This window comes from Eschscholzia californica, unplaced genomic scaffold (assembly GCF_041429995.1).
Source record: "Eschscholzia californica isolate CP2 unplaced genomic scaffold, dmEscCali1.0.p SCAF_1, whole genome shotgun sequence".
NCBI classification, from domain to species: domain Eukaryota; kingdom Viridiplantae; phylum Streptophyta; class Magnoliopsida; order Ranunculales; family Papaveraceae; genus Eschscholzia; species Eschscholzia californica.
This window is the reverse complement of record NW_028238198.1, coordinates 29,448,466-29,475,148: the sequence shown is the minus strand read 5'-3', so window position 1 is coordinate 29,475,148 and position 26,683 is coordinate 29,448,466. Positions and strand designations below refer to the sequence as shown.

Here is a 26,683-nt window from a genome sequence, read left to right as displayed (position 1 = left end):
TACCTGATTAACTTGATATGAAGAGACATAAATGGAAATGAAGTTCTGAGCTTGTGTATAGGATTAGAAGACGAATGTTTGAAAAACAATCTAATGAAGATGAAAAAAGATTTCTGAGTTTAATGGAGGTTTTGTTATGTGAATCGGATTTAGAGAGAGAATAAAGAGGTTTCGGTTACTGAAAATAATGAATCACGTTTCTTTGTTTAGAAACGTGATTGGAGAGGGAATGTGAGAGATAAAAATGGAAGAAGATCTTTATGGATTTTGAAGATAAATCAGTTATAATATATATTTCTTTGTTTAAAAACGTGATTGGAGAGAGAATGTGTGAGATAAAAATGGAAGAAGATCTTTATGGATTTTGAAGATAAATCAGTTATAATATATTAAGAAGGTTAGATTAGGAATTATGATTTATTTGGTATTATAGGGATTTGTGTTTTTTCTCTAGATGACACCAAATGGACTAGATATCCATTTATATTATTTTTTTGGTTTTGAAACCCTTTATAGGATTAGAGAGGACTAAATGTCTTATTAGGGCCCGTTTTTTGGGCTATAAACCCAAAAATTCTTAAAAAAATGACTTTTACTTGTTCAAATTCAAATAGTATTAGTTACTACTATCTTAAGAAATGAAGTGACCTTCAACAAAAAAAAAAAAAAGAGTAAGAAATGAAGTGACCTATTGAAATATGTTCATTTAAATGCAACATCATTTTCTGCTGGTTGGGTCCCAAAATTGCAACTTTAAATTTCAAATCTTCAACAATAACTTAACTGATTAATGAAAAAGCAGAGGAAAAGAAAACCTACCATTTTTTTTAACTAAAAGCAGCAAAGCAAAACTCATTATTAAACCTACCATATTAACCAAAAACAGCTAAACAGAACTCATTAATACCAACCATCCCATTCCTATAATTCCCCTGTTCAATTACATCTTTCAAAATCATAATCCAAAATAATAAAGCTACTAAACCAAATTCACTGTTCAGGACCACCATGCCACCACATATCTGAAATTAACCCTCTCTCTCTCTCTCTTCACTTTCTATATGGACCACAAAGAAGAAGAACAGAACCTCCTCAGCAATGGCTCCGACTAGGAACTGTCTTATCTTTTCTTCTTCTTCCCCATTTCAACATGAGCATGACTCAAGTAGGCCATCTACCAGTTCCTCATCTTCTATAAATCTCAGCCAACTTTTAACACAGACCCATGATCATGAATTTGTAGGAAAAAAAATTTTTGATGCGGGTAATTTTCCGACCCAAAGTCATCGAACAGATAAAACCTAGAGTAATGTTAGGGAACAAGAAAAACTGGGCGGACAGAAATTCTAAGTGACTTGCCTTAATTCGAGTTTTAGTGTATCAAATCATCTCAAGGACAAATCACATCAAACCAGATAAGATTGCTGCTTATTAGTTTTTCTTTCCTCCCTGACATATTTCTAAATTCTATGATGGATAGAGAGAGAGAGAGAGAGACTCAGTATTCATCTGAACTATCTGGCTCTGGTTCTTCATTCAAATCAGGTTTCAAAGATGGTCTAGAAGAAGAATTAACTCCTCCTCTATGAGAACTAGGAACTAATCCAGTTTCAAGAGCATCAACCCTAGCACCAACTTCAGTAGCTTTTTTTCGAATCCAAGCAGCAGACATATCATCATGAAATTCATCTTCATCAACAACAAATTCAGGGAAATTAAGTCTAGCAGAAGGACCTCTTAAGTAAAAAACAGCTGTATCATAAGCTCTAGCAGCAGCTATTGGTGTTGAATAAGAACCAAGCCAGATCCTTGATCTCTTATTTGGTTCTCTAATTTCTGCTACCCATTTCCCCCATTTTCTCATCCTTATTCCTCTGTATGGCTTATCTCTCTGTCTTCCCCTCTTTTGAGATGATGATTCTGTACTTGAAGAACAACACTCTCTTTCCATCACAAATTCAAATTATCACAATAAAAAAAATAAAAGATACCCAGATTAATTCTCTTGATGAAAAGAAATGGGTATCTCTTAATTTAACAGTTTCAGATTTGCTCTACCAAAACTCAAGCTTGAAGCTTGGAATGTTTTTTCTGTTTTTACACTAGCTCAGTTGAAAAATCCAAAAACCCAAGAAACCCAAATTACTTCTCTTGATAATAAAACTTGGGTTTTCCTTAGTTTAACAATCCAATATTCCTCCAATAAAAAAACCTAATAATCAAAGCTGGAATTTGAAATTAGGGCTTCTTTAGCTCTCCTTCTGTAATTTCTCTGTTCTTTTCTAACTCCCAAACTCTTTGAATATAACAAAACTAGAAGATACCCAAATCAATCCTCTTGATGATAAAACATGGGTAGGATTTCTTTCACCAAGTTATGAACTTTGAGAGTCTCTTTCTCTCTCCCTCTCTCTTTCTCTCTCTACGTTTACTACTCTTCAAACTCTTTATATATGAAAACAAAAGATGAACAGTCTGTCTGTTGGTATCTGTATCTCTGTGTGTCTTTCATCTTATGAAGAGCCAGCCAAAATCCTTTCCCAAGTTTGGAGGTTTCTTTTTCCCTCACTAAGTTTTTTTGTCTGCTATTAAGGTCGGCTATGAGATAATATTTTCTAAGCCGTATGAAATCTTATCCGACTTACCCTTTCATTGATGGACAACTCAAAATCAAATAAGATCTCCTCCACGTGTACGGAATTTTAGTACAGATGAAGTGAGGTTGGATGGTTTCCTTATCTGGCTCAGTCTCATATAGAAGTAGTTTCAAAAGAAAATCTTAAATTCACCGACAAAGTCACTACCTCTCTCCCTCTATCTTATTTTGGTATCTTTTTCTTTTATTGATCAACAGCTTATTTTCACTGTTTTGTATGGTAGGTATCATTTTCATTGTTCCATTAAGATAGCATCATCTAATATGTGTTTTTAAATAATGGATGGGGTGGTGGAAGCCTAAATTTCTATAACAACTCCCTCATCAAAAATGTAATGCACACCGAGCTCCTCGATTATTAGGGGCGGCTTGTGCGAAAAGCAACTACAACGGCCATTTTGAACTCTAACGTCATAAATAACCTCATGTTTTAGATATTATATGTTAATGAAGGTATAATCTGTGTCTGTCGGCACAAATAAATTCTAGCACATGCGTAATTTTAATCCGTAAAGATAAGTTCAAGAAGCGTAGCCGTTGATGAGAGTTTGAAGATAAGTTTGGGACATGTATAATCTCCCATAGAAATAAGTTAGAGAGTGTAGCTATCGAGGAGGGTTTGAAGATTAGATTGAGATGTATAATTTGAACCCTTAGAAATAAATTTGGGATGTGTAATCTTAGTCGTTGAAGAGAATTAGAATATAAGTTTGAGAAACATAATTTTAACCCTTATAAATAAGTTTGGGAAGTATGATCTTAGTCATTGAAGAAGAGTGTATACTCTAAAAGAACAAAAAAAAAAAAGATACCCTCTTTTATTATATAGATTTTGAAATAGCAACTATATTCTAAACAGAAATATAACATGATTTAAGTTGTGGTTTAGTGGCTAAGAAGTTATGTCGCATATAAGAAATCAATGGTTCAAATCCTTCCAAATTTTTGGACTTGCCTACCGATAGTAGGGCATAAACTTACATATTTTTTTTTGTTGAAGAATGAACCTACATTATTCACATGAAATTGTGCATGTCAAGGTATGTTTACTTTCTTACTTTTGATGTAGAAGTTCAATTGAATAAGCCTAACAATCACCGTCTTAGGGTTAACAGGAATACTCACATTTTGGTGTTTAACGCTTGATTAAGATCAAGATGGGGTTGATTTTGTTGTAGTGTAGGTGGATTTGTAGATTCTTTTTATCATTTGATAGCTTAGACACGCACTTCATTAGTTTTCAAGTCTACAAGTTAATAATGATTTATCATTACAATCAATGAATTATTCTTCCTTAATTTACTTTCTTACTTTTGATGTAGGTAAAAGGTCGAAAAAATCACATAATTGTTTAGATAAATTCTACAAAAGAATTATTGTTAATTAAGTTAAGAAAAAGAGATCTAACAAGAATCACTTTAACCTAGCCGACTAAATAAACAAATGGGAATGAGCCTAATAAGAGGCCATTAAATCATTAATTATTAATTAATTCACTTAGTGGGTGCGAGAATAGATGTTATTAATTGTGTATTAGTAAAACTATACATGTTAATCACATGCGTATCCTTAGCTCAAGTCTCGAATAGATGTGTTTGCTAAATCTATCGTACAATCAGGTACATTTGTCGGCTAAGTCAATCTGATTAATATCATATTAAGATTACAACAATACTTAATTAGATAAAACTTTGAAGAGAGTGGTTAATTTAGGTAATTATTTGTGACACCCACTTAAGGTTTCTTCACACATATCACCACCCATACCCTAAAAGATTAAAACATCCTCTTTCCACCGGCTAAAAGTTCACCAAATCGGGCAATTCCAAGGATTGAACATTATTGATTTTCAGATGGACTTGTATATTCACTAACAAAATTTGTGGTCCACAAACTAATTCTAGTTATCGTAATTGTAGTACTTGCTGTGAAAATAGTAAATTTATTGGACCCCAACAAGCTCGTGTAGACAACAACGAGAAGTACGTTTTCAGAATTTTGAAACATGTTTAATGGATAAAATGGAATTTAACATCGGAAAATTGTAAGAAACGCTCAAAATCTCCCCAAATATCATAAAAGAAACGTTGTCAAAATTGAGAGAGTATATTATTAGATTAATATATAAATTTATGTCAACTACAAAATATGCGAAGATAAATCTCCACCCAAATATTATTTTACTTAGGCCAGCTCTTTGGGGAAAGCTAAAAAGTTTCCGGGGTGTGAAGACTTGGTCAAAAATTAGTCAAATTCGTTTGACAATTTTATTTAGGGGAAAGCAAAATAGCTTCTCCACCTCACCTCTCTCTCTCTCCACCTCACCTCTATCTTCTCCGATTTGGTCGCCGGCCGGCGACCATTAAAAAAAAAAAAAAAAAAAAAAATTTCACTCTCTCTCTCTCTCTAGAAACTCCGGCGAAGGGGTTTCCCTTCGCCGGAGTCCAGGTCTGTTGAAGAACAGACCTGGACTCCGGCGAAGGGAAACCCCTTCGCCGGAGTTTAGAGAGAGAGAGAGAGTGAATTTTTTTTTTTTTTTTTTTAATGGTCGCCGGCCGGAAAATTTTCCGGCCGGCGACCAAATCGGAGAAGACAAAGAGGTGAGGTGGAGAGAGAGTGAGGTGAGGTGGAGATAGAGTGAGGTGAGGTGGAGATAGATTGAGGTGAGGTGGAGTGTTTTTTTTTATTTCCCCTTAAAATTTATTTCCCCGGAAAATCTCTAAAATTATACATATTCCCTTTAAAATTTTACAGCCCGGAAACTATTTAGCTTTCCCCAAAGCGCTGGCCTTTACTTATATTATTTTGACGTAAGGTTTACTGAAACAATTGGTTCTTTGGTTGTTTGTGATTGTATATAGTTGGAATTTCATATGAGTGGACAAGTGGTTTACACTTTTTTGGGTATATAATATTTTACCACTTACACATAGTATACTATGTAATTAGGTCGGTGGTGGTGGATATATATTGTAATATATTTGAAATTGACATTTAGAAGTAGACTTTACCATTATAATACATCTAATAAAAAGCTTACTTGTGGTAAGATCTGATTTCACTAAGGAGATCACGAAATAAGAACTCTCGAAAGGCACAAAAATTCTAAAATTCTTGAGATCTCAGGTTCGATTCTCAGGTAGATTCCACAGTTTATAGAACTTGAGTTATGTATAAATAATGTAATAAATTTGTTAGCTTTAAGCCATGTTTAGTTAGGTTTAGGTCTCTTTCATTATCGATTTAACTCAGGCAGTTATCGTGTTTATCACATCTTCATGATGTATCAATGTCTTGTAACGACTAACGAATATCGTAGTCGATTTTCTCAAAAAAAAAAAAACAAATTCTAACTTGGGTCCTAAAAGAGATTAAAAGAAAAGGATAAACACCAACCGTTCTTTGCCCGAACACATGATGTTTTTCTGTTAGAAAAACAAATTGGGGGTAAAGAAACAACCTCATTCTCAAATGAAAAGTTTATGGAAGAAGACGGAGTATTAAGGTTAGAACATAGAACAAGAATCCGCGGCAAGAAATGAACATCTACTAACAAATATATAGTTTAGAGTCGGATAAGTTTCACAGGTCTTGTTAATGTCAACTGCACCTAGCTATTGATCACATCATAAAGACTAAAATTCATGAAATGTCTACAGAGAAAAGGCGACTCCTGGGTATATCAACAGCATCACGTTTAGATTATAGGTGGGTATTGTTTGGCCTGCTGCTTTACCCTCTTCTTGTACTCGATCGGTTCCTGGAAGAATCAGATTTTTAGTACAAAGTTTCAATTTTTTAGGGAACAATTGTAGTGTTCTCAAATCCAATAAGAACTTTTTAATCCTCCTTGAGCTGACAGTATACCTGAATAAAGAGGTGATATCCCTCTGTCTGAGCGGGATCTGCAGGGTTGGGTTGGTCTAGCAAATCTTGTATGCCGACTAGAATTTGTTTCACTGTAATAGCCGGTCTCCAACCCTAATAAAAAGAAAACAGGAGAAAGGTATTCAATATACAATCAATCACGAGTTTGAAAGTACAAAGAAGCACAGTATTAGGGTACTCACACTATCCTCATTGAGGATCGATAGACACACAGTTCCTGATGGGTAGACATTAGGATGGAAAAAATTTGGAGGGAACTTGCACTTGGGAGGTTTACTAGGGTAATCTTCACTGAAGTAGAGTGTGAGAGGGAAGTAACCACCCTCCCAATCAGTCTGCAAAATTAAATGAAAGAAAATTGGTGGGATAGTGCAAAAACAAATCACAACACGATAATTAGGTTCCGTAATCTTAGCTTATTCATCTTGTTCTAGATTACCTTTTTCTATTTACAAAATTGAGGAGTACAAGAGTGAAGATAAATAGGTTAGAGAGGATCATGTAAACCATTAACTCAAACCAAACACAAACATAATCAGTAGCAGCAAGCAAATGATTATTTGTTATTTCAAGAGTTCGCGCTTACAAACAAGATAGTAGCAATAACAAGAGCGGGCGAGTATGAGTTTGCCTTTATTGATAAATTAACCAGATAAAACCTAAAACATGCCACACAGCTTTAGATCAGGAAATACCTTCGCAAAATGAAGTTCATCCAGCAAATATAAGAATATTTTGGTTACCTATATTTCTAAGTGGGCACTCCTTCAGTTTTTAAATATACAAGGTTGCAGAGATTGCATAAAGTGGTAAAGAATTAAAGATTTAGAAATTGGTCTCTGATTTACACAAGACTACATAGAGACTGCTCAATCTCTTCCAGACGAAAGAGCAATAAGAGATAACGAATGCACATTGAATGCTGGAAAGGTCAACAACCTCACTTCAATAAATCCTAAAAAGATGACTATCACTTACAAGAAGAAGGTGCCTCAAAAATTATAATAAGCCAAACCCCTCCAAAGAATATAGAAGTGTTTATGATATGCTTTTCTACCAGATCTACAAGCCAGCAACTAATACATCCCAACCAACGTTATTAGATGTTCTAACACACCTTGCGTACTGCATACCCGATTCCTGGCACCCTTTTTGGGTGGGTTTGCGTTCCAGATTTCCAGTGGCCCAAATTTGGCGTACTGGATTCTTTAGTCTGGATTAATCCAATTTCTTTAGTTAACTAAAACATTTTTTATTCAACTAGTTAAGATTTTAAGTTTTATGGAGATAGAGTGTCTGAATTTAGATGTATTAATTATACATCCCTATAAGTTTATATTATTTAGGATAATTGTCCATAAACTATCAAAGATACCCACATAGCGTCTAATTCCGCCTGTTGTCGAAGGGGTAATTACTAACCCTAGTAATTACCCCAATACAGATGTTTTTGAGAGAGTCAGGAATCAAGTTTAGCATCACAACTGTATAAATAGATTGGTTTTCCTTCTATGTCGAAGGGGTAATTACTAACCCTAGTAATCAAATGTCAAGGAATGTACATAATTAGGGGAAATTCAAATTGAACACATGAAAGTAAAGGGAATTTGCTTCTCTATTGAATCCCTTGTCCTAAAAAGATCTTCGCCCTAAAATCTATAATAATAACATGAGATTACTGTTGGTCTTTTGTTCTTGATAAACATGAGAGAAAGAGAAAAGAAGTGACTTACCCCTTGCTTACCGGGGATCGTACACTGCCACACCATTAAATTGATGGAACCATCTGAAGCTGTCTCTGGTTTTGCAACGAAACCCTAAAAACTCAAAACAAGAAATCAATGTTGATGGAAGGATTCAAGAAAACCTAAAAAATAAAATTGACAGTAACGATCAAGCAAGAGAAAATTGGTACGGACATGAGGATGATTCTTACGCCAAGCTTTACGTTCCTCTGCAAGACGACCACGCGCTATGCCTCCAGACATCTTCTCTCTCTCTCTCTCTAGCAACTGACTTCCTGGTTATTTCTCTCTCTCTCTCTACTAAAGTCGTCCCGCCCTTTAAGATCACTCTCGATTTCTCCCAAATTTGGTAAGTCAATCTTTCTCTTGAAAATTTGCTTGGCCCATAATACAGCGGGCCTAAGTCCAGCCCGTTGATGGAGCTGTTTTATTTCCAGTTTTCCACAATTTTGTTTATAAGTGTCGGGCCTTTTACCCGGTTGTATTTTAAAGTCCATGGGTTTAATTGTAAAACCTAATTGAGCTGATGATCGAACGGTCTAAAGAAACCCTCCCCTCTATATCTCCTCCAACTTCTGCTACCAGCTTCCTTTCTCTTTCTCCTTAGACCCTCCCTCTCTCTCCTTCGCCACCGACGGAAACACCACACCGCACCGCACCGCCGCCGTTTATCCTCACAGTGAAGGTTTGCTTCTCTCTCCTTCTCTCTCTATGTTCATGCTTTTCTTTCTGTTAGTTATCGTCTCCTCCAAACATAAGTTAAAAAATCGTAGGTCTTGTTATATCTTATCCTTATTCAAAGTTAGGGCTGTTAAGTTGTAGGTTATTCATTTGGTATTTTGCAGGAGATTAGTTAATAGTGATGGCAGATGAAGAACCAAAGTCCCTCCCATATGTCAATGAGGTAGTGCTGAAAAAGAGGAAAAACAATGAGGATTGGGCAATTAAAAGGAGAGAACAAACTGAACTACGCAAACAAAGGAACACACAAAATAAGAAGCTTGTTTTTAGAAGAGCCGAGGAATACATTAAAGAATATCGCAACAAGGTTAGTTTTTGTGATTGTATAATCTTGTAAACCTAGTTCTCTTATAGCATACCTACTATGGAAGAAAGCCAAATATAAGAAATCTTGTAAACCTAGTTCTCTCATGTAGTCTATCTACTGTTTTGCTAAAAATCAAATATATTCTTGTTGCCCCGAGTCAGTTGGCGACTACCGACTAGCCCAAACTCAGGCTAGTCGGCTCACTAATCACCGATCAACTCGTTGTCAGGAAACTAGTACCACTTTTCAATCATTGGATTGCTTTATGGTGCATAGTTTGGTAGTGCCTTAATATCCCCTAGACCCGACAGACACGGATTTACAGTGGGTAACTCGTTCCTATTTCAAAAATTAGAAATATTGAAATCCGAATTGTATACTAACAAGACTGAAATCATGGGCAAGTCCGCAAGTACTTAAATTTGAAATGATAAGATCCTAATTTTATACTAACCTGTGTGGAGATCTGCTTCTTCTTGCAACATAGCCAAATTAACTTTTTATATTACCTTAAAATAAAAGAATCAAGACAATTTGAAGAAAGGAGAGAATGACTTTCATTCATCATGACTTCTTTATACTCGGCCTCGACTCAGGCTCGGCCTTAGGCTGATTGCGAGCCCAACTGCTTAGCTGTCCCTCATGTTGACAATGTTCGATCTTTCTGCTTGCCTGTGTAATATTTTGAATTGATGATGTATCTTGTATGTTGCATGCTAATAGGATCTGTTTCTTTAAGTGTAGTTACTATGCTTGAACAGAAATAATCTCAGTCTGATGCACCATATGAGCTCGATTCATTGAGAATGCTTATTACTTGTTTTGCTATTTCCAGGAATTGGATTTCATACAAATGAAACATAGGAAAAAGCAGAGAAAGTCATCATCCAAATTTGACCCTGAATCAAAGTTGTTGTTCGTCATTCGCATCCGCGGGTGGGTAACATACTCTTTTCTGTTACTCCTCTTAGTTTCTTTCTGTTAATTGATCGTATAACCTATCTACATTCCAGCACAAACGATATGCATCTGAAGACGAGGAAGATTTTGCATTCTTTGAAATTGAGGTCAATCTACAATGGGGTCTTTGTGAAGGCTAATGAAGGAGTGATGGAAATGCTGCGTATGGTGGAACCTTATGTTACATATGGGTAAGAAAGAAACTAAGCTCTTGTTTTGGTTTGCAATCTCAAAACAAGTTTCGGAATCTGCGATAAGGATACAAACCCAGTGATCTCTCTCTCTTCGTCTAAAAGATGGGTTGTTTTCATGATTGTATCCTCTATTATGAAAACTGAATTTCATGAAATAATCTTATTTTTTTGTAGTTGGTCCATTTCGCTTACCAGATTTTACTCGGCTTTTGCAGATATCCTAATCTAAAGAGCATAAAAGATTTGATTTATAAAAAAGGCTACGGAAACATAAACAAGGAGAAGATACCTCTGACTGACAATAATGTTATTGAGCAGGTATGTGGTCAATAAAACTAAGTGCAATTTGATCAAACCATGTTTAACGTGTACTATGAGTCGAGACTAACCAGTCGACTGAGAATAACCACTACGATTGAAGGATTATGGTGTTCTTAGTATTGCTTTGGTCTTATACTTTTAACTAAATAAATACAAAAGAATCCGAAGCCGAGTGTAGTATGATATCACAATACTACATTACTTAGTTCAGTAAACATAGAGCATGGGACATCAAGGCCTGGAAGAGAGTTCAAAGGGTCAACTTCGGTATTCCTTTGACCACTAACAGAAGCTGTTAAACTCGGACTTGGCTCGGAATCAGCTTAAGACTGAGCCCGAGTCCGAGCCAACAGAGTTTAACTGCTCTAACCAGTGCTAGTCAACAAAAGCGGGTTCTTTCAAACATTCAATTTTTCAGGTTCCATGAACTGCTTGCGCAGTGTGATTAGTTATTTGTTACCCGAGTGGGTTGTGTGATTCTTGGTGTTTCTTTTGACAATACAGGAACTAGGGAAATATAACATTCTATGTATGGAAGATATTGTAAACGAAGTTGCTAATGCCGGTCCTCATTTCAAAGAAGTTGTAAACTTTTTGTGGCCATTCAAGCTCAACAGGCCAGAAGGAGGTAAATTGCTGAAGAAAAAACCGATCAGAGACGGAGGTGATGCAGGAGACCGTAAAGATGAAATCAACGAGCTCATAAAAAAGATGGCTTAATCATTTCTTCAAAATTTTGAATATGTTGATTTAAATCGGTAACTGAACTTGAACTAGCAGTGTTGGTTGAATTTTGAATAGGGGCAGAATATAGTAGTCTGTAATCTAGAGAACCTATTTACATTCTTATAGTCAGGTTGGAATTAGTTCTGTTTTGTTCTGAAAGCTCCGACTTTTTTTTGAAAATCTTGCCGTTAATTGCTACTGTTCTGTTTTCTTTTATGCAACCATGGATTTTACCGAGTTCTTTGTAAACCTGATATGAAACCTAAACTGCTGTTTCTATTGGGTTTGGAATATCTTCAGTTCTGTTCTTGTAGAAAAGTTGTTTCAAACGAGTTGAAAAGAATAACAATAGCCTTCCATGTTCCATCCCACATGAGAATAGTGATTGCCCTAAATTTAGGCCTAGTAAGTTAGCATCAACTTGTGTCCATATCATCCTAAACAAGTAAACTATGAGTGCAAACCGTGTGTATTCAGTGAGCAACAAGCTTTCAATCGTGACACTTGACTGGAAAAGCTTGTCTACCCCAGACTAGCCAAGTAGCCAGTATGAGAGAGGGAGAAGATACTTGGTCAATCATGGTAGATCACGACATAAGTCGGCCGAATGTGTTGTGATTGTTCCATGATTGGGCAAAAAAAAAAAATTTGAAATTTTTATGGGAAAACATATTTTATAGGAAATATGTTTCAAAATAAAAATAAAAATAAAAAACGCTCCACCTCACCTCACTCTCTCAGTCTCTCTTCACCTCACCTTCCTCCACCTCACCTCACTCTCTCTCTCCACCTCACCTCACTCTCTCTCTCTCTCCACCTCCCCTCACTCCACCTCACCTCACTCTCTCCACCTCACCTCTCTCTCTCTCTCCCCACCCCACCTCTCTCTCTCTCTCTCTCTCCCCACTACTCTCTCAGTCTTCTCCGACCAGGTCGCCGACCGGCAACCTGGAAAGATAAAAAAAAAATTCACTGTCTTTCTCTCTAGAAACTCCGGCGAAGGGGTTTCCCTTCGCCGGAGTTCCGGTCTGTTCTTCAAAAATCAGGAACAGACCTGTCGAAGAGTAGACCAGATCTGGTCTGTTCTTAAACAGACCCGAACAGTGAATTTTTTTTTTAATCTTTCCAGGTCGCCGGTCGGAGAAGAAAAAGAGAGTGGTGGGGAGAGAGAGAGAGAGGTGAGGTGGGAGAGAGAGAGAGGTGAGGTGGGAGAGAGAGAGAGAGAGGTGAGGTGGGAGAGAGAGAGAGGTGAGGTGGAGGGTTTTTTATTTTTATTTCCCTAAATTTGAAATTGTTTTTTAAGTCCCTAAATTTATTTCCCTATAACAACTTACAAAATAAAATTGTCAAACAAAATCGACCAATTTGTGACCAAGTCTTCACACCCCGGAAACTATTTTGCTTTCCCCAAAACACTGGCAATTATTAACAACACTAATCACAACGAGGTAAGGTTTCTTTTTCGATTTCAAATCTGAACCAATCTATGTGTAACTTACATGTACAGGTGATGGCAGATTGTGCCAAAAAAAGATCGGTAATGGCAAAAAAAACACTAAAGGTAAAAAGTGAGTAAAACGAAATTAGAAACTTGAAAATGACCCATGAGTTCTGCCTATAAATTTCGGTTGCTTCTCCTACATCTCAAACAACACAATTTTCTCTCTCTAGATTTTAGTTTCGATGAATAAACTACTTTTTGTTTCATTGATGACCTAAATTTAGCGTAGTTGTTGTTCTGTTTGCTTTTGTTGCTAAAAAATGTCCATGTTTGCTGAAGCAAAAAGTAGGTTGTGATTATCATAATGTAAAGTGACAAATAGTGTTTCGGTGAAAATAAATGATGACTATGGACGGAAACAATTTGTCTTGAAAAAGTTGTTTTGTCTTGAACAAACGGCTACTTGTTCACGTTTTTCTCTTTTTCTCTTTCTCATTCTTTTTTTTAGGTAACTTGTTTGTCTCATTTGGCTTAACAGATTTTGTCAAACAACTGTTTGTATTGAGCACAGAAATCTGTGTCAAGCAAATAATAGTTTATACCGAGTAAACAACAATTTGTATCGAACAAACAATAGTTTTGTACTCGGAAGTTTATGCAAAATCAATAAGTTGCTAGTATGCAAATTATTAATGGTTGTTGGCAAGTCCATTCAGGAATTGTTGATTGCTCACTCGATGTGTTAAATAAATAATTCGCAAGTCAAAACAGTACAGATTTGTGGCATGGGTGAGATGGTAGTGATGGGACTTGTGAGTGTGCGAGATCTGAGTTCGAGTTTTGTCACGTTCAGATTTTTCTTATCTTTGTAAGGTTTTTGGATCAACACCCAACAAAAGCTATTCTTGTTAATACTTTTTTTTGTTAATGTAGTACTTTATTAATCGATGGAATTAATTAAATTTATCTCACGAATCAATTCTAAAATCTACATAACAAATGACAGATTTTGGTGTTTTGACATAACTTTCAGTTGTAAATTTTGGTCGTCCTATTTTTCTTTTTTGTAAATCGTAACCCTTCTTTTTAAGGAGTTTTTAAAAGATAAAAGTGTAAAAGTAAGAATAACTATCCACTCCCTACAAATTCTCAAACTATTTTTCTCTCTCCTATCTTAAGATTGTTAATTCATATATACGATCCTCTCCATATTCTCTCTTCGAACGACCCAATTATATCTCCAAACTTAATGCAATGACAATTATCATTTTCACTGTATATTTATTACTTTCTCATAAAATAATTATAGAAAATCCGTGTCCTATGGGCAAAATTAACAATCTTGTCTTATCTATACCCTAATAAATAAAAATTCGTATAAAGGCGTAAGTTTTTCATAATTCAGATATATTTTCTTGATTCTAGTAAAAAGTTTAGACGCAAATTTTCATTTTCTTTTAAGTTTTTTGAAAAGACAATTGAAATATAATAAGAAGTTATATATTTTAGTTCATTAGAGCGATTGCACTTTCTAGGACCAACAAGTTGTGCATAAAATTGTGCTTTAAAATTTAAATCATCAATTTTATCATATAACTCCATGAATGTTAAGAAATATGCCTTAATATTGGCCCCCCTTAATTTCTAGGTCTGGTTCCGTCCCTGATCACAACCCCTTGTTTCTCCTTTATAAACACTCAGTTTTGCTACAAACACAGACAAAATAACAACCAAAATCATCAAAATCCTACAATACATAGGTATTTTACAAAGAAAAAACTTAACCCTTTGAAAATTGGACATAGCTTATATTGACGTTTTTCTTTGTTGAAAATATTCTAATCCAAAAATAAAATTCTCATTATAAACCTAATAAAACAAATTATGATTTTATAAAAAAAACACAAACACCAAAACCCAAAAAGAAAACCTCATAAACAACAAAAAAAAAACATCAAAAATTAAAGGTTCTACAGAGAAGATTTCACTCACACCTTTGTAAGTATTCAGTTGGATGATGAATGAAGAAGATAGATTGATATTGTTGTTGGGTTGAGAGATTGGAGGGAGAAGGATGGCGAGAAGAGAAAGGTACAATAGAGAGGGAGACTAGTTTGGTCATTGGTGGGTGGTTTATTAGAATGAAAAAAAACAGGGGATTTAAGAGATATAAATTACTCGGTACAGGGACCTCGCTTAGGTGTATTGGGGCATGAATTGTAAAGGGACTTTGACACTTTTAGTAAGTACACATTAACTTACAAATAAGTTTACAAAATATTTCATATTTATTTAAAAAAAAATTAAATAAAAAATAAGTTTTCAATTAAAAGTTTTAGAACCAACAATATCTAAAACATTAAATCCCTTTCTCCATCTTCTGTGAAAACCGAATTTCCTCTCTCTCTCTCTTCCTCCAAATTAGGTGAGAAACTAAGTTCCTCAAAACGAATTTCTCCTAGTCTTCTTTGTTGGGGTCCCTCCTTATGATAAAAGGACTCCTAATTGAAATAGGATTTCCCTTATTCCTTGTTTGGGAAAAAAAGATATAAACTTCTATTTTTTCAAGCCTAAAAAAGAATTATTATTTCTATTGGTAAACCTCCTTGTTTATCATTATAAAAGGGAATGAAAGGGAAGAGATTATTCACAACTTCCAGAACAAAGAGAGGTCAGAGAAAGAGAGATTTCTGAAGTGGTTCTTTCAAGAGACATTGAAAGAGAAGAATATTGGTTTGAAGAAAAGAAGATTATTATTCTTGTGAAGCAATTTAGTTTGTGGTTATCTTCTTCAACCTTTGGTAATCTAGGATTTGTTCAAATCCTAAGGAGTAAGAGATTTCTATTTCTTTGTTCAGTTTATCCATCATATTTTTGGTGAAGAGTTGTTATTCAAGAGTGTTTCCACACATCTTGAAGAATTGGTTAATCCTCTATTTGTTTAGGGAAGAGTTGTTATCCAAGAGTGTTTCCGCACATATTGAAGAGTTCGTTAATCCTCTATTTGTTTAGGGAAGAATTGTTATCCAAGAGTGTTTTTACACATCTTGAAGATATGGTTTATCCACCATAGGTTTGGTGAAGAATTGTGTAACCCATTATTATCATAATAGTGGAAGATTTCTGGACTAGGTCCCGTGGTTTTTTACCTTCTATCTTGGAGGGGTTTTTTGCCACGTTAAATAATTTTGGTGTCTTTACTTTTATTTTCACATCGTTTATCTTCATATTCCTGAACAAGTTAATTAGGTTATTTTTTCCTAACAAGTGGTATCAGAGCTCGGGCTAGATTTATCATTCAGAAATATGGAAGGGAGTAGTAATCGCATGATTAGCTTAGATGGAGAAAATTATTTGATGTGGAAAGCAAAGATGGAAGTTTTGTTATACTGCAAAGACCTAGCTGCACCCATTGAAAATCACGGTAGAAAACCGATGAAGATGGATGAAGAAGACTGGAAGATATTAGATCGAAAGGTTGTCGGATTTATTCGACAATGAGTAGACTCTACTATTTTTCATCATGTATCCATGGAAACTTCCGCTTTTAGTCTATGGAGGAAATTAGAAGAATTATATGATCAGAAGACAACTGCCAAAAAGGCTATGAAGAAGGAACCTCAATTGCTCAACACTTGAATGAGATGAAAAGTCTAGTAAATCAGCTTTCTATAATGAAGTTAGTTTTGGATGATGAGTTGCAGGCCTTACTTCTTCTAAATTCTTTACCAGATAGTTGGGAGACATTTGTGGTGTCTCTTAGCAGTTCTGCTCCTAATGGCATAATGCGTATGAATCACGTAACAGGTAGTTTGTTGAATGAAGAAACAAGAAGAAAATCGTCGTCAGGCGAGTCTCATTCAGAAGCACTTGTTACAGAAAGACGGAGGAGAGATAACCGTGATAAATCACGTGGAAGATCAAAATCAAAGAAAGATGTTAAATGTTTTGGTTGTGGAAAAATGGGTCATTACAAGAGAGAATGCAGAAAACCAAAGAAGGAAAATAAAAAAGGATGATGAAGAACAAAATAATGTCACAACAGTTTCATCAGGTGATGACATTATCTTACTTTCAGGTTGTGAAGACACTTGCTTAAGTATGACTGAGTCAGAACTAGAAACAACATGGTTGGTTGACTTAGGTGTTGTCATGCTGCTCCAAGTAAGGATTTCTGTAAATCTTACAGAACTGGTGACCTTGACAAAGTTAGGATGGGAAACTTAGGTTTCTAAAAAATCGTAGGAATTGGAGAAGTGAAAATTGAGACGAGCACAGGGAGTATATTGATTCTTAAGAATGTGAGGCATATACCAGATCTTCGATATAATCTAATCTCCACCGGAGTATTAGATGATGAAGGGTATCACAGTCACTTTTGTGATGGAAAGTGGAAGCTCACAAAAGGGTCAATGGTGATAGCAAGAGGGAAGAAGTGTTGTACTTTATACAGGACTGAAACAAAACTGTGTTTTGAATAACAGGTTTGGGGGTGGTAGGTCCCTCTTCATAAGACGGAAGGGGAGTTTGTTGGGGTCCCTCCTTATAATAAAAGGACTCCTAATTGAAATAGGATTATCCTTATTCCTTGTCTAGGAAAAAAAAATAGAAAATTCTATTTTTTTCAAGCCTAAAAAATGAAATCCTATTTCTACAGGTAAACCTCCTTATTTATCATTATAAAAGGGAATGAAAGGGAAGAAATTATTCCCAACTTCCAGAACAAAGAGAGGTAAGAGAAAGAGAGATTTCTGAAATGGTTCTTTTAAGAGTGATTGAAAGAGAAGAATATTGGTTTTAAGAAAAGAAGATTATTAATCTTGTGAAGCAATTTTATTTGTAGTTATCTTCTTCAACCCTTGGTAATCCAAGATTACCAAGGATGGTTTATTAGAATGAAAAAACAGGAGATTTAAGATATATAAATTACTCAGAGTGGATTTAATTTCTATTTCAAATTATGCTTAAACTCCAAATCTATTAACACACAAATTTTGGTGCAGGATGTCATTCTCCTGGTGCAAAATTGTAAAACTACATGCACCAACAACCATACCATTTAACAAAAAAAAAAAAAAAAAAAAAAAAAAAAAAAAAAAAAAAACAACCATATCATTTATTCACCCGCTTATATTGACTTTACTTATCATGTGTCTCCATTTTTGGATTATTAGCTACAAAAGTCTTCCCTCATGTCCAAACCTTCTTTCTCTCTCTGCTGGTCTAGTCTCCACCCATTAATCATACATCATATCTACACCAAATCCAACCATAAATCTATCCTAGACGACAAATCTTAAACAACAGAATATTTAAAACAAATTGATACTCCCACCCAAAAAGTCCAACCTCCCTATTCCCCACCACCACCTTTCTCTCTCTCTCTCTCTCAGTTTTGGCACAAATTAGACGTCACGTTATGCTCTGTCAACTGTCCCAATACACGACAAAGTAATTTCATAAACAAATTCCACCCTCAAAGAACAAAATCAACTCCACCATCTCCACTTTCTTTAGCCCTCATTGACTAACTCACTATTTTATACAAAATTTTATATTATTCCACCCCAAGTGGGTCTTTTTATATTTCACACATACCTATATAGTCAAACTTTATGGTTTAGTGGAGATTTGATTAGTATTAGAATTTTGAGTAGTTTTTACAAAAAGATCAAGTAGATAATCAACTAGCAAGAACCATTATAACTATAGATCTCATTTCTCTCTTCAAATCTTATTTGTCAACCTTATATGCTTGATTAAAATAGAACAAAATAATATCTTTGAGAAAAAATTGATGTGAGATAAGGAAAATTGTAGATTACTAGAATCGTGATTTCAATGATTCAGTTCAACTAAACAGTAAATGACGACAAGTAATCTGCTTAGTTTTTCTTGTTTTCTATCATTCTTATAGATTAATAGCGAGAGAAAAATCATTAAATCAAACATAAGAACCTAACTTTTCCTTCACCAAATCCACAATCATCCTTTTTTTTTACTTCATTGAAATTTCTTTTACTTGAATTAAAAAACAGGATTTGAAAATTAATTAACAACCCATAAATCCAAACAAAAGAAACAAAAAATTGAAGTAACATTGGATCCTGTATTGTATTACAGGAGATGATGAATCTTGAAGAACCAGAACTAGAACCAGAGCCTCTTCTTTCTTCTTCAATTTTGATTAATGGGTGGTTCAATTCCATTCCAACTTTGTTCTTCTTGCTTGCTTGTTTAAAGCTATTTTTTTTTATTTGGGTAGTTTCTTGATGGTTTGATGAAACTCCCTATTAAGATGATTCCAAGATTAAACCAGCAGTATCAATAACAGAGTGAGAATGATTATGATCACCTTCATAGGTAACAATAAGCATAGTTGGATCATCTAAAGCTCTTTCAACATGTTTTCTTGCTGGACAACCTCTTAAACTACTGCATTTGTAATAACCCCTGATCATTAAACAAAACCCTAATCAGAAATCAATAACCATGAAGCTGTGAATCGTATATTGATTAATACTCTTAATTAACCGAGTCAACTCGGTTGTCAATGGCGGAATTACCAAGATAACTCAAACATGGAGCTAGAGGAAGAAAAAAGACTCAATTTTTCAACCAATAGACTACAAAGTCCAACTTGGGTCATTGCCATAATTATGATAGAGACACTGAATCGGATTGAGTTGACTCGTTACCTTGGATGTGGTGAACCCTTGATTGGTTTCTGTCCATATTTCCTCCATGAATAATCATCAGGAGGGATATCAGCCATTTTCACGCTAATCGCAGGAACTCTGACGACTTTTTTCACCCTTGATTTCCTGTTAATTTTATTCAAATCGGTAAAGATTTCATATTTTTGTAATCAAAATATAGAAACAGGGGAATCTGAAAATACAGAGGAAGTATGAAGAAATCGGCGACTCACCTTCTCTTTGAACAATGGCATCGACCAGAACTTCCACCGCACTTAGCAGCAGCGTCATCGGAAGACATGCACTTTCTCTTTAAAGATAAAGGAGGTCTTCCCGCCGATGAAACCTGTGATAAATTTGTTATCTGAAAGGGAGATGAAGATGAAGGTTGTTTGATATCTGTATCGCCGGTTAATGATGATAGAAATGAAGTAGCAGCAGAAATTGATGGTGAAGATGTGAAATTAATCGTAGTTGATGATTCCTTTCTCTCAGTAACTCCATTTTTGGGGATACCCAGTGACTGGAATTGAGGATTTTGAGTCTGATTTTGCTTCTGATTCTGATGATTATGATGATGATGTTGATGGTGAGATGAAGGAAGAGGTGGAAGTCGTTGAATCGGTGTTGGACAATAAATTCTGGGTATCGATCCAGAAATCTGTAAATTCGATTCTTTATTCATACGAGGAATCGGAACTGAATCGTCCAATATCTGATTTGGTAAAGGAGGAGGAGGAGAAGATGAAGAAGAAGAAGAGGGAAAACCCAAACCCATAGGAGCTCTTCTGAATCGAGCATGACCCGTTCTAGTCCTACCCAGTAAAGAAATCACCTTTTTAAACTTATTAACAGCAACATCCGCAACAGATTTATAATCCATATCGGTTTCCATGCCGGATTTAGGGTTTTCCGGTGGCGCCGCTGCTTCATAGTGTTGTTTATTTTGTTGAGAAAGCAATCTGATAAGCTTTTCAACACTTTGTAATCCAGCTGAAGCTGCTTCTTCAACTGCTTTTTCTTCCATTTTTGCTGTAAAATTGTTTTCATTTCTATAACCCATCATAAGTTGGACCGCCATTATTGAAATAGAAGAAGAACAGAGCAAAGAAAGAATGAAAGAGAAGAAAGATTTCACTTGAAGTTATAAGAAGATGAAAGAAACAGATGACCTAGAGAGAGAAAATTAAAGAAGAAAAAGTAGAGAGAGAGAGAGAAAGAAAGGATTCGAGTCAAACTGATGCTCTCTTTCTCTCTCTTAAAAGAGTACTGGCCTGTCTCTTGCTCATCTGCAGTCAAAGGCTCTAACCAGTGAAAATTTGACACGTGTATATTGTTTGGTAGTATTTTACCACCACAGTTACACTTGTGTGAAGGTACCAAATGGAAATCATTCACCTATCCTATTTTTCACATTACCCCCTACAACAAACGGAGGTGAAAATAGAGACGTGACAAACTATTTACACATACATATTTATGAGTTATGACGGGCAGAGCAAGTCGAACGTGGTGGGGGCTATTTTCACATTACCCCCTACAAAAAATGGAGGTGAAAATAGAGGCGTTACAAAATATTTACACATACATATTTATGATCCGCAGAGCAAGTCCAACGTGGTGGCGGCTGGGGCTCCCAATTCAAATTTGGGAGCCCCAGCCACTGCCTTCAAACCCGGGAGCCCCGGGGTTGTGCTCCCGGTGGGGTTGGGAGGCCCATGCTTACGGGGTCCCAAATGGGAACCCGGGTTGGGGGGCTCTCAGCCCCAAATATGGTCGTTGGAGGACTCCCAGCGGCCATATTTGGGGTGGATCCCCTTTTTTTATTTTTTCTAATTTTTATTTGGGGTGGATCCACCCCACTTCTTTTTATTTTTTCTAATTTTTTTAAATTTTTCTTTTAAAATAAATTTTTTCAAAAAAATATTAATTGTTTTAAATTTGTTTTTCCAATCATTTCTCTAATTTTTTCTTTTTTTTTAATTTTTCCATCTTTCAAAATTCCTTCTCTTTCTAACATAATATTAAATTTCAATTTTATATCTGAAAATAATAATTTATAGTTGAAACTTGAAATCAAAAGTCTGCACTCGTACATTACACACCTACATAATTTAGATTTGAGAGCCCTGTTAGGAGCCCGACGTTGGAATTGAAAAAAACTCAGGGGCTCCTAAAATCAAGGGCTCCCAAAATTGGGAGCTCGAGGCCCACATTGGACTTGCCGGCAGAAAAAAGAAACGGGTCTAAAGCCTAACTAAATAAGTGGACCTTCACAGTTTAGGAGTACATGTCTTACAAACTGGGATATCAGTTGATGGCGTCTGGAATGTGTTAGAAGATTGCGAAACTTGTTCCATTTCTTCATATTCGGATATTATGAACACTCACTATTCACTTCTCCAAACTATACCTATTTAGATTTAGATAAATAATGTGTATTCAGTAGGCCCCATATAATTTGTCAAGGTGTCAAACATAAATATCTTCATGCAGGTTTCCGGTCATTAATAAAACTATATTTAGATATAGCATTTGAGGTTGAACTCGAAAATCCTTTTGACATTGTTTCGAATTGGAAAACGATCATTTTAATTTGATCAAAAGAACTAGGGTTACTTGAGGTAAATTCGAAGTCGTTATTAGTTTATCTTCTTCAAGTTTTCGAGCAAAAACAACTTTGAATATCAAGTACTGGAAAATTTAAATTCGAACTTCAATTTTTGTTTAGAAATTGATTCATTTCATGATTAGAAGTCGATGAAGATCTTCGATAAAAGCGAAATCACCGAAGAGATGTTGCCTGATTAGATCAAGATCTAACAATTCATTTTGTTGTCATAACTAAAAAAAAATATTCTAGCAAAAGCAAATGTGAGAATAGTAGATAGAGAGAGAAAGAGATGGTCGTGGAAGAATTCACAAATGAAAAAAGGCAAAAAAAAAAAAAAAAAACTTTCTTGTGTTTTTTCTGGTGAAAAGCTGTTACTTATGGGTCATTGGTTCAGACGAAGAAAAGAGAGGAAAAAAATAGGAAGAAAAAGCTTTTGAAAGAAATAAGAAGAAGAAAACAAGAATAAAACATCCTAGACATGAGTAACGGAAATATGGATTTATGGGTTATTGTAGAATGATGGACAAATATAAGGTCCAATTTAGTAGTTGACTAAAACGTGGAGCCAAATAAGAACTCCCCTTTTAATTTGTCAAATTCTCGTATCTGAATATCACGAGTAATATAATTGCTCGAGTTTATCGTGATATGCGAATAACTCGAGTTTCAATAAAGTACCTAAACATAATTAGTTATAAACTAAACATTTTATAATCTCCAATTAAATTTTTGTTGACTTTTTTTGTTCCAACTAAGGTGCTGTTTGTTTTTTATTTATGTCTGAATCTGAATTTGCTGAATCTGAATTTGCTGAATCTGAATTGGTGAATTATTGATGTTTGTTTTCCAAGTCTGATTTATTGGGTCTGAATTGAAAATTTGACAATTATACCCCTTTTGAAAACTTCAGCCAAACAAAACCTAATTTACTCCTCCCAAAAGAAAACCCTAATAAATATCTTTTTCCTTCTCAAAAGAAAACCCTAATGGAGTAGTTCCTTATCCCACTCGTTTCTCTCTTTCCCTCTTTCTCCAACAAGGCAACAAGTACATCAACAACAAAGTTAACCCTTCGTCTCTCTCTCTCTTGAATAGAGATCGTCGGCAGGGTTTACGCCGCCTCTCTCTATCTTTCTCTAACAGTGGTTCGACCGGCTAGGGTTTGTAGTGGTGGTGGTTTGTGTTTCTGGTGTGGTGGTTTGTGTTTCTGGTGTGGTGGTTTTTAGTGGTGGCGGTGGGTTGTATTTCTGGTGGTGGCGGTGGGTTGTATTTCTGGTGGTGGGGCTTTGTAGTGGTGGTGGTGGTGGTTTGTAGCGGCTAGGGTTTGTAGTGGTGGTGGATTGTTTTTCTGGTGGTGGTGGTGGTGGTGGTATTTCTGGTGATGGGGCTTTGTAGTGGTGGTGGTATTTCTGGTGGTGGGGCTTTGTAGTGGTGGTGGTGGTTTGTATTTCTGGTGGTGGTGGTTTGTATTTCTGGTGCTGGTGGTGGGGCTCCACGGTGGTGGTGGTTCTGGTAGACTTTTTTTTTATCCATAGGGTTATTAATGTAAAATAACACAATTCAGATATTGATTTTGGTTTCAGACTTGTTTTGAAGTCTGAAAAATGTGGGTACTTTTTTCAGCCAATTCAGACATTAAGTGAATTCAGCTTATATTTCAGATTATCCTAAACAAGAAAACAAACATATGAAATCTGAATTGGCCCCAATTCAGATTTCAGATCTGAAAATAAATAAAAAACAAACAGCACCTAAGTTTTGCTCCTTCATCAAAAAAAAAAAACTAAGTTTTGCTGACCTTGTCTTTAAGATGTACTACCTGACTATTTTTTTTTTTTGTTGAAAGTACTACCTGACTCTCAGATTCCAAATTTAGTAGAGAAGAGAAAGAGTTGCAAAGAAGAGGAAGAGAGAAAAATATAACTGCACGGAGATATCAAACGTGTGAGCTGAGAAAATTGAAAGTCAATGGAGATAATTAAGTGTGAGGACAGCTAACTCAGGGTAGATTGGATTCCCCCCCACTAATTTCCCCCCCCCCTTCCAATTAACTTGTTAGAAGTCGAAATATTCGATTAATACAAATGAGAGTATCAAAGTCTAATGGTAGTTTGAAGAAGTTAGAACTTAACTGTTGACACTAACCCCCTTCAATTTTGAATCAATTTACATGAAAAAATGATTTATATTAGACCCAACAAAAATAAACGGCCAGACTTATCCGTCTCATAACTGAATGACCTATTTTCTTATAATAGATTAGAACCACTTAAATTGGATCATCATTTGGAATAAAAAAAATCGAAATGTAGTGATTTTTAGGTGGAAAACTTGACACCAAATTTTATTTTTCCTTTCTTCTTACTACCGCCACTTTCCACAAGCAACCGCTACCGTTTTTATTTTCTTATTCCTTCCATTATTTCCACCCTCTATCTCTGATTGGTGAAGATGAGGGAGTCCCTTTGCTAGAATTCTGTCTTGCACTGGAAACACAAGTTTTTTTTCTCTTCCCTTCGTACCACCACCACTTTCGACCAACGACCACTATCACTTCTTACTTTATTTTTCTCTCTCTCCATTCTCTCCTCTTTGCTCTCTCTTCTCACTCTCTGACCGATGAAGGGGAGAAGTAGTACCCCTTCGCTGTAACTTTGTACCGATCCTGCCAAGGAGGTCCCCTCCCCTTTGTCGAACATATAGACAAGAGATAGAGAGAGAGGAGAGGCAAGGAGAAGAGAGAGATGAAAGATGAAAAAAAGAACAAAAGGAGAGAAAGTTTTGGAAAGAAAATGTTTAACAGAGAGAATAAACAAAGAAAGTAGAATTGAATTATTTTTTTTTCTTTCACCAAAAGAAAATCCTGTTTTTGGATTAGTATATTCATTGGGGTAAATTTACTCCAAAGTAGAACAAAATGGTTGACTTTAGTACCAATTGTTGTTTTGTGTTCTAATTTTTTTTGGCTATCCTCCTTTTGTACTTATTTTAATACTAGTAATTAGCTACACAAAAACATTATTCTAACCTTTTCTGCAGTTACAATTGTAGCCTATGGAGATTTTGTCATAGATTCATTAACTCTTTTTAGCTAGAGAGAGATATATAGAGCATAAAGAGACAAAGAAAGAGGGAGGAAAGCGTGCAATCTGGGCAAGCTATGGTCACTAAGGCAGAAAAGTCAAAGACGAAAGGGGATAGATGAGATGAATGACATTCACACTTCAATAGTGATTTAATTCTTAGGAAGTTTAAAAATGGTGCCAAAATTGCATTTGATTAGAGAATTACAAAATTGAAGGATTCAAATCAAATTTTTGTTATGAAATTGGGCAAAAACAGAATTGAATTCAATTCTAATATTCTAACTTAAATCAGTGGATTATGACGGATTCTTGTGACTATACTCGGCCAGTCAGCCAGGGTTGTGGCTGCCATTTTAAGAGTTCAGTGCATAGCTTCAATCAAAATCCCATCAAATATAAAATTTAAGAAGTAAAAAAGAAATTTTGTTTTAGTAATTAATAATTTATTGAATTTAATTATGAGACGAGAAGAAGAAATTTGTAGGAGAGGATGAGATATAATATGCAGGGATACAGAGAAAAAAGAAAAGATTTGTGTGAAAGAAAAGATTTGTGAAGAAAAAACAAATAGAGAAATGTGAGTCCTCATTATCTTATTTTAAATGAAATACTGTACCAATTGAGTTATTAGACTATCAAAATTAAACTAATAGCCGAACAAAGTAACAAAGAGATTTAATGCAGAATGAGTTTCAACTTTTACAAAAATAAAAATAAAAATAAAAAATAAAAATAAAAATAAAAAATTGGTTCAATGGGAACTCATTCTCAAGACTATTGTCCTCACTACCCGACACAATCCTGAATTTCGCTTAAGGTCCATCGAACTCAACTCCAAAGAGTAGAAATAAGTGAATTTGAACTAAATTTTGTAATCAAATTCCGCCTTAGTCAATCGATTTGAGTTGTATTCAAAAGTGAAAGTAAAGTTCAACTGTAAAATCGAATAGAGTCCATCAATTTTAAGTCTGAAAAAAAAATGTTATTTAGACTGTATCATTTTTAATTATTTTTGTAGAATATATGACTGCAAATAACAGAGAGACACTAATAGCACCATCAAGTGCGCCTTTACCTTGACTTTATTTTTAATCGTTGCGCAATTTAGTTACTTTTTCAAAAGTTCCAAAAGAATTAATCCTTCCAACCAACATTAAGGCTTTAAGTATCTATACTTTATTTTCTCCTCTATAAATAAAATAGAAAATAAAAATCTTTTTCCAACAAAAGAAATAAATAAAAAACTTCAATTATTTCTGATATATGTTCGAACAAATGAATTACTTTTGAAGTTCTCATTTAGTGC

General features: G+C 35.1%; 4 protein-coding genes across 5 annotated transcripts; 1 reads left to right on the top strand and 3 right to left on the bottom strand.

The window, feature by feature from the left end:
• Positions 1-732: 732 nt before the first annotated feature.
• Positions 733-2,559, bottom strand: LOC147565877 (ethylene-responsive transcription factor ERF010-like). Its single transcript, XM_086652357.1, has one exon. It carries the CDS (start codon positions 1,949-1,951, stop codon positions 1,499-1,501), a length of 453 nt encoding a protein of 150 aa, XP_086508483.1. The 5' UTR covers positions 1,952-2,559; the 3' UTR covers positions 733-1,498.
• A 3,628-nt stretch (positions 2,560-6,187) lies between these two features.
• On the bottom strand, positions 6,188-8,684 carry LOC147565876 (SUMO-conjugating enzyme SCE1-like). The gene is made up of 5 exons (XM_086652356.1): positions 8,464-8,684; positions 8,278-8,361; positions 6,727-6,879; positions 6,524-6,637; positions 6,188-6,416 (listed from the first exon to the last, which is right to left on the bottom strand). The coding sequence occupies exons 1-5, from the start codon at positions 8,530-8,532 to the stop codon at positions 6,354-6,356; spliced, it is 483 nt and encodes a 160-aa protein (XP_086508482.1). The 5' UTR covers positions 8,533-8,684; the 3' UTR covers positions 6,188-6,353.
• LOC147565875 (large ribosomal subunit protein uL30y-like) lies at positions 8,641-11,829 on the top strand. 2 transcript variants are annotated; one of them, XM_086652354.1, is made up of 6 exons: positions 8,641-8,974; positions 9,135-9,337; positions 10,173-10,273; positions 10,351-10,488; positions 10,707-10,809; positions 11,317-11,829. In XM_086652354.1, exons 2-6 carry the CDS (start codon positions 9,152-9,154, stop codon positions 11,530-11,532), a joined length of 744 nt encoding a protein of 247 aa, XP_086508480.1. In that variant the 5' UTR covers positions 8,641-8,974; positions 9,135-9,151; the 3' UTR covers positions 11,533-11,829. The 2 variants fall into 2 exon arrangements, with proteins under 2 accessions (XP_086508480.1, XP_086508481.1); XM_086652355.1 differs by having other exon boundaries at positions 8,806-8,974; positions 9,143-9,337.
• Positions 11,830-18,942: 7,113 nt separating this feature from the next.
• LOC147565874 (putative WRKY transcription factor 7) lies at positions 18,943-20,956 on the bottom strand. The gene is made up of 3 exons (XM_086652353.1): positions 19,911-20,956; positions 19,678-19,803; positions 18,943-19,432 (listed from the first exon to the last, which is right to left on the bottom strand). The coding sequence occupies exons 1-3, from the start codon at positions 20,756-20,758 to the stop codon at positions 19,273-19,275; spliced, it is 1,134 nt and encodes a 377-aa protein (XP_086508479.1). The 5' UTR covers positions 20,759-20,956; the 3' UTR covers positions 18,943-19,272.
• Between the last annotated feature and the right edge of the window lie 5,727 nt (positions 20,957-26,683).

Excerpts from the sequence above, each read along its gene's own strand:
- LOC147565877 (XM_086652357.1), bottom strand. The coding sequence starts at position 1,951 with ATGGAAAGAGAGTGTTGTTCTTCAAGTACAGAATCATCATCTCAAAAG.
- LOC147565876 (XM_086652356.1), bottom strand. The coding sequence starts at position 8,532 with ATGTCTGGAGGCATAGCGCGTGGTCGTCTTGCAGAGGAACGTAAAGCT. Across the intron at positions 8,362-8,463 it reads GGCGTAAGAATCATCCTCAT|GGTTTCGTTGCAAAACCAGA; the intron begins GTCCGTACCAAT and ends TTGAGTTTTTAG. Across the intron at positions 6,638-6,726 it reads CGATCCTCAATGAGGATAGT|GGTTGGAGACCGGCTATTAC; the intron begins GTGAGTACCCTA and ends TCTTTTTATTAG.
- LOC147565875 (XM_086652354.1), top strand. The coding sequence starts at position 9,152 with ATGGCAGATGAAGAACCAAAGTCCCTCCCATATGTCAATGAGGTAGTG. Across the intron at positions 9,338-10,172 it reads TTAAAGAATATCGCAACAAG|GAATTGGATTTCATACAAAT; the intron begins GTTAGTTTTTGT and ends TGCTATTTCCAG. Across the intron at positions 10,274-10,350 it reads TTCGTCATTCGCATCCGCGG|CACAAACGATATGCATCTGA; the intron begins GTGGGTAACATA and ends TCTACATTCCAG.
- LOC147565874 (XM_086652353.1), bottom strand. The coding sequence starts at position 20,758 with ATGGCGGTCCAACTTATGATGGGTTATAGAAATGAAAACAATTTTACA. Across the intron at positions 19,804-19,910 it reads TGCCATTGTTCAAAGAGAAG|GAAATCAAGGGTGAAAAAAG; the intron begins GTGAGTCGCCGA and ends TAAAATTAACAG. Across the intron at positions 19,433-19,677 it reads AAGGGTTCACCACATCCAAG|GGGTTATTACAAATGCAGTA; the intron begins GTAACGAGTCAA and ends TTTAATGATCAG.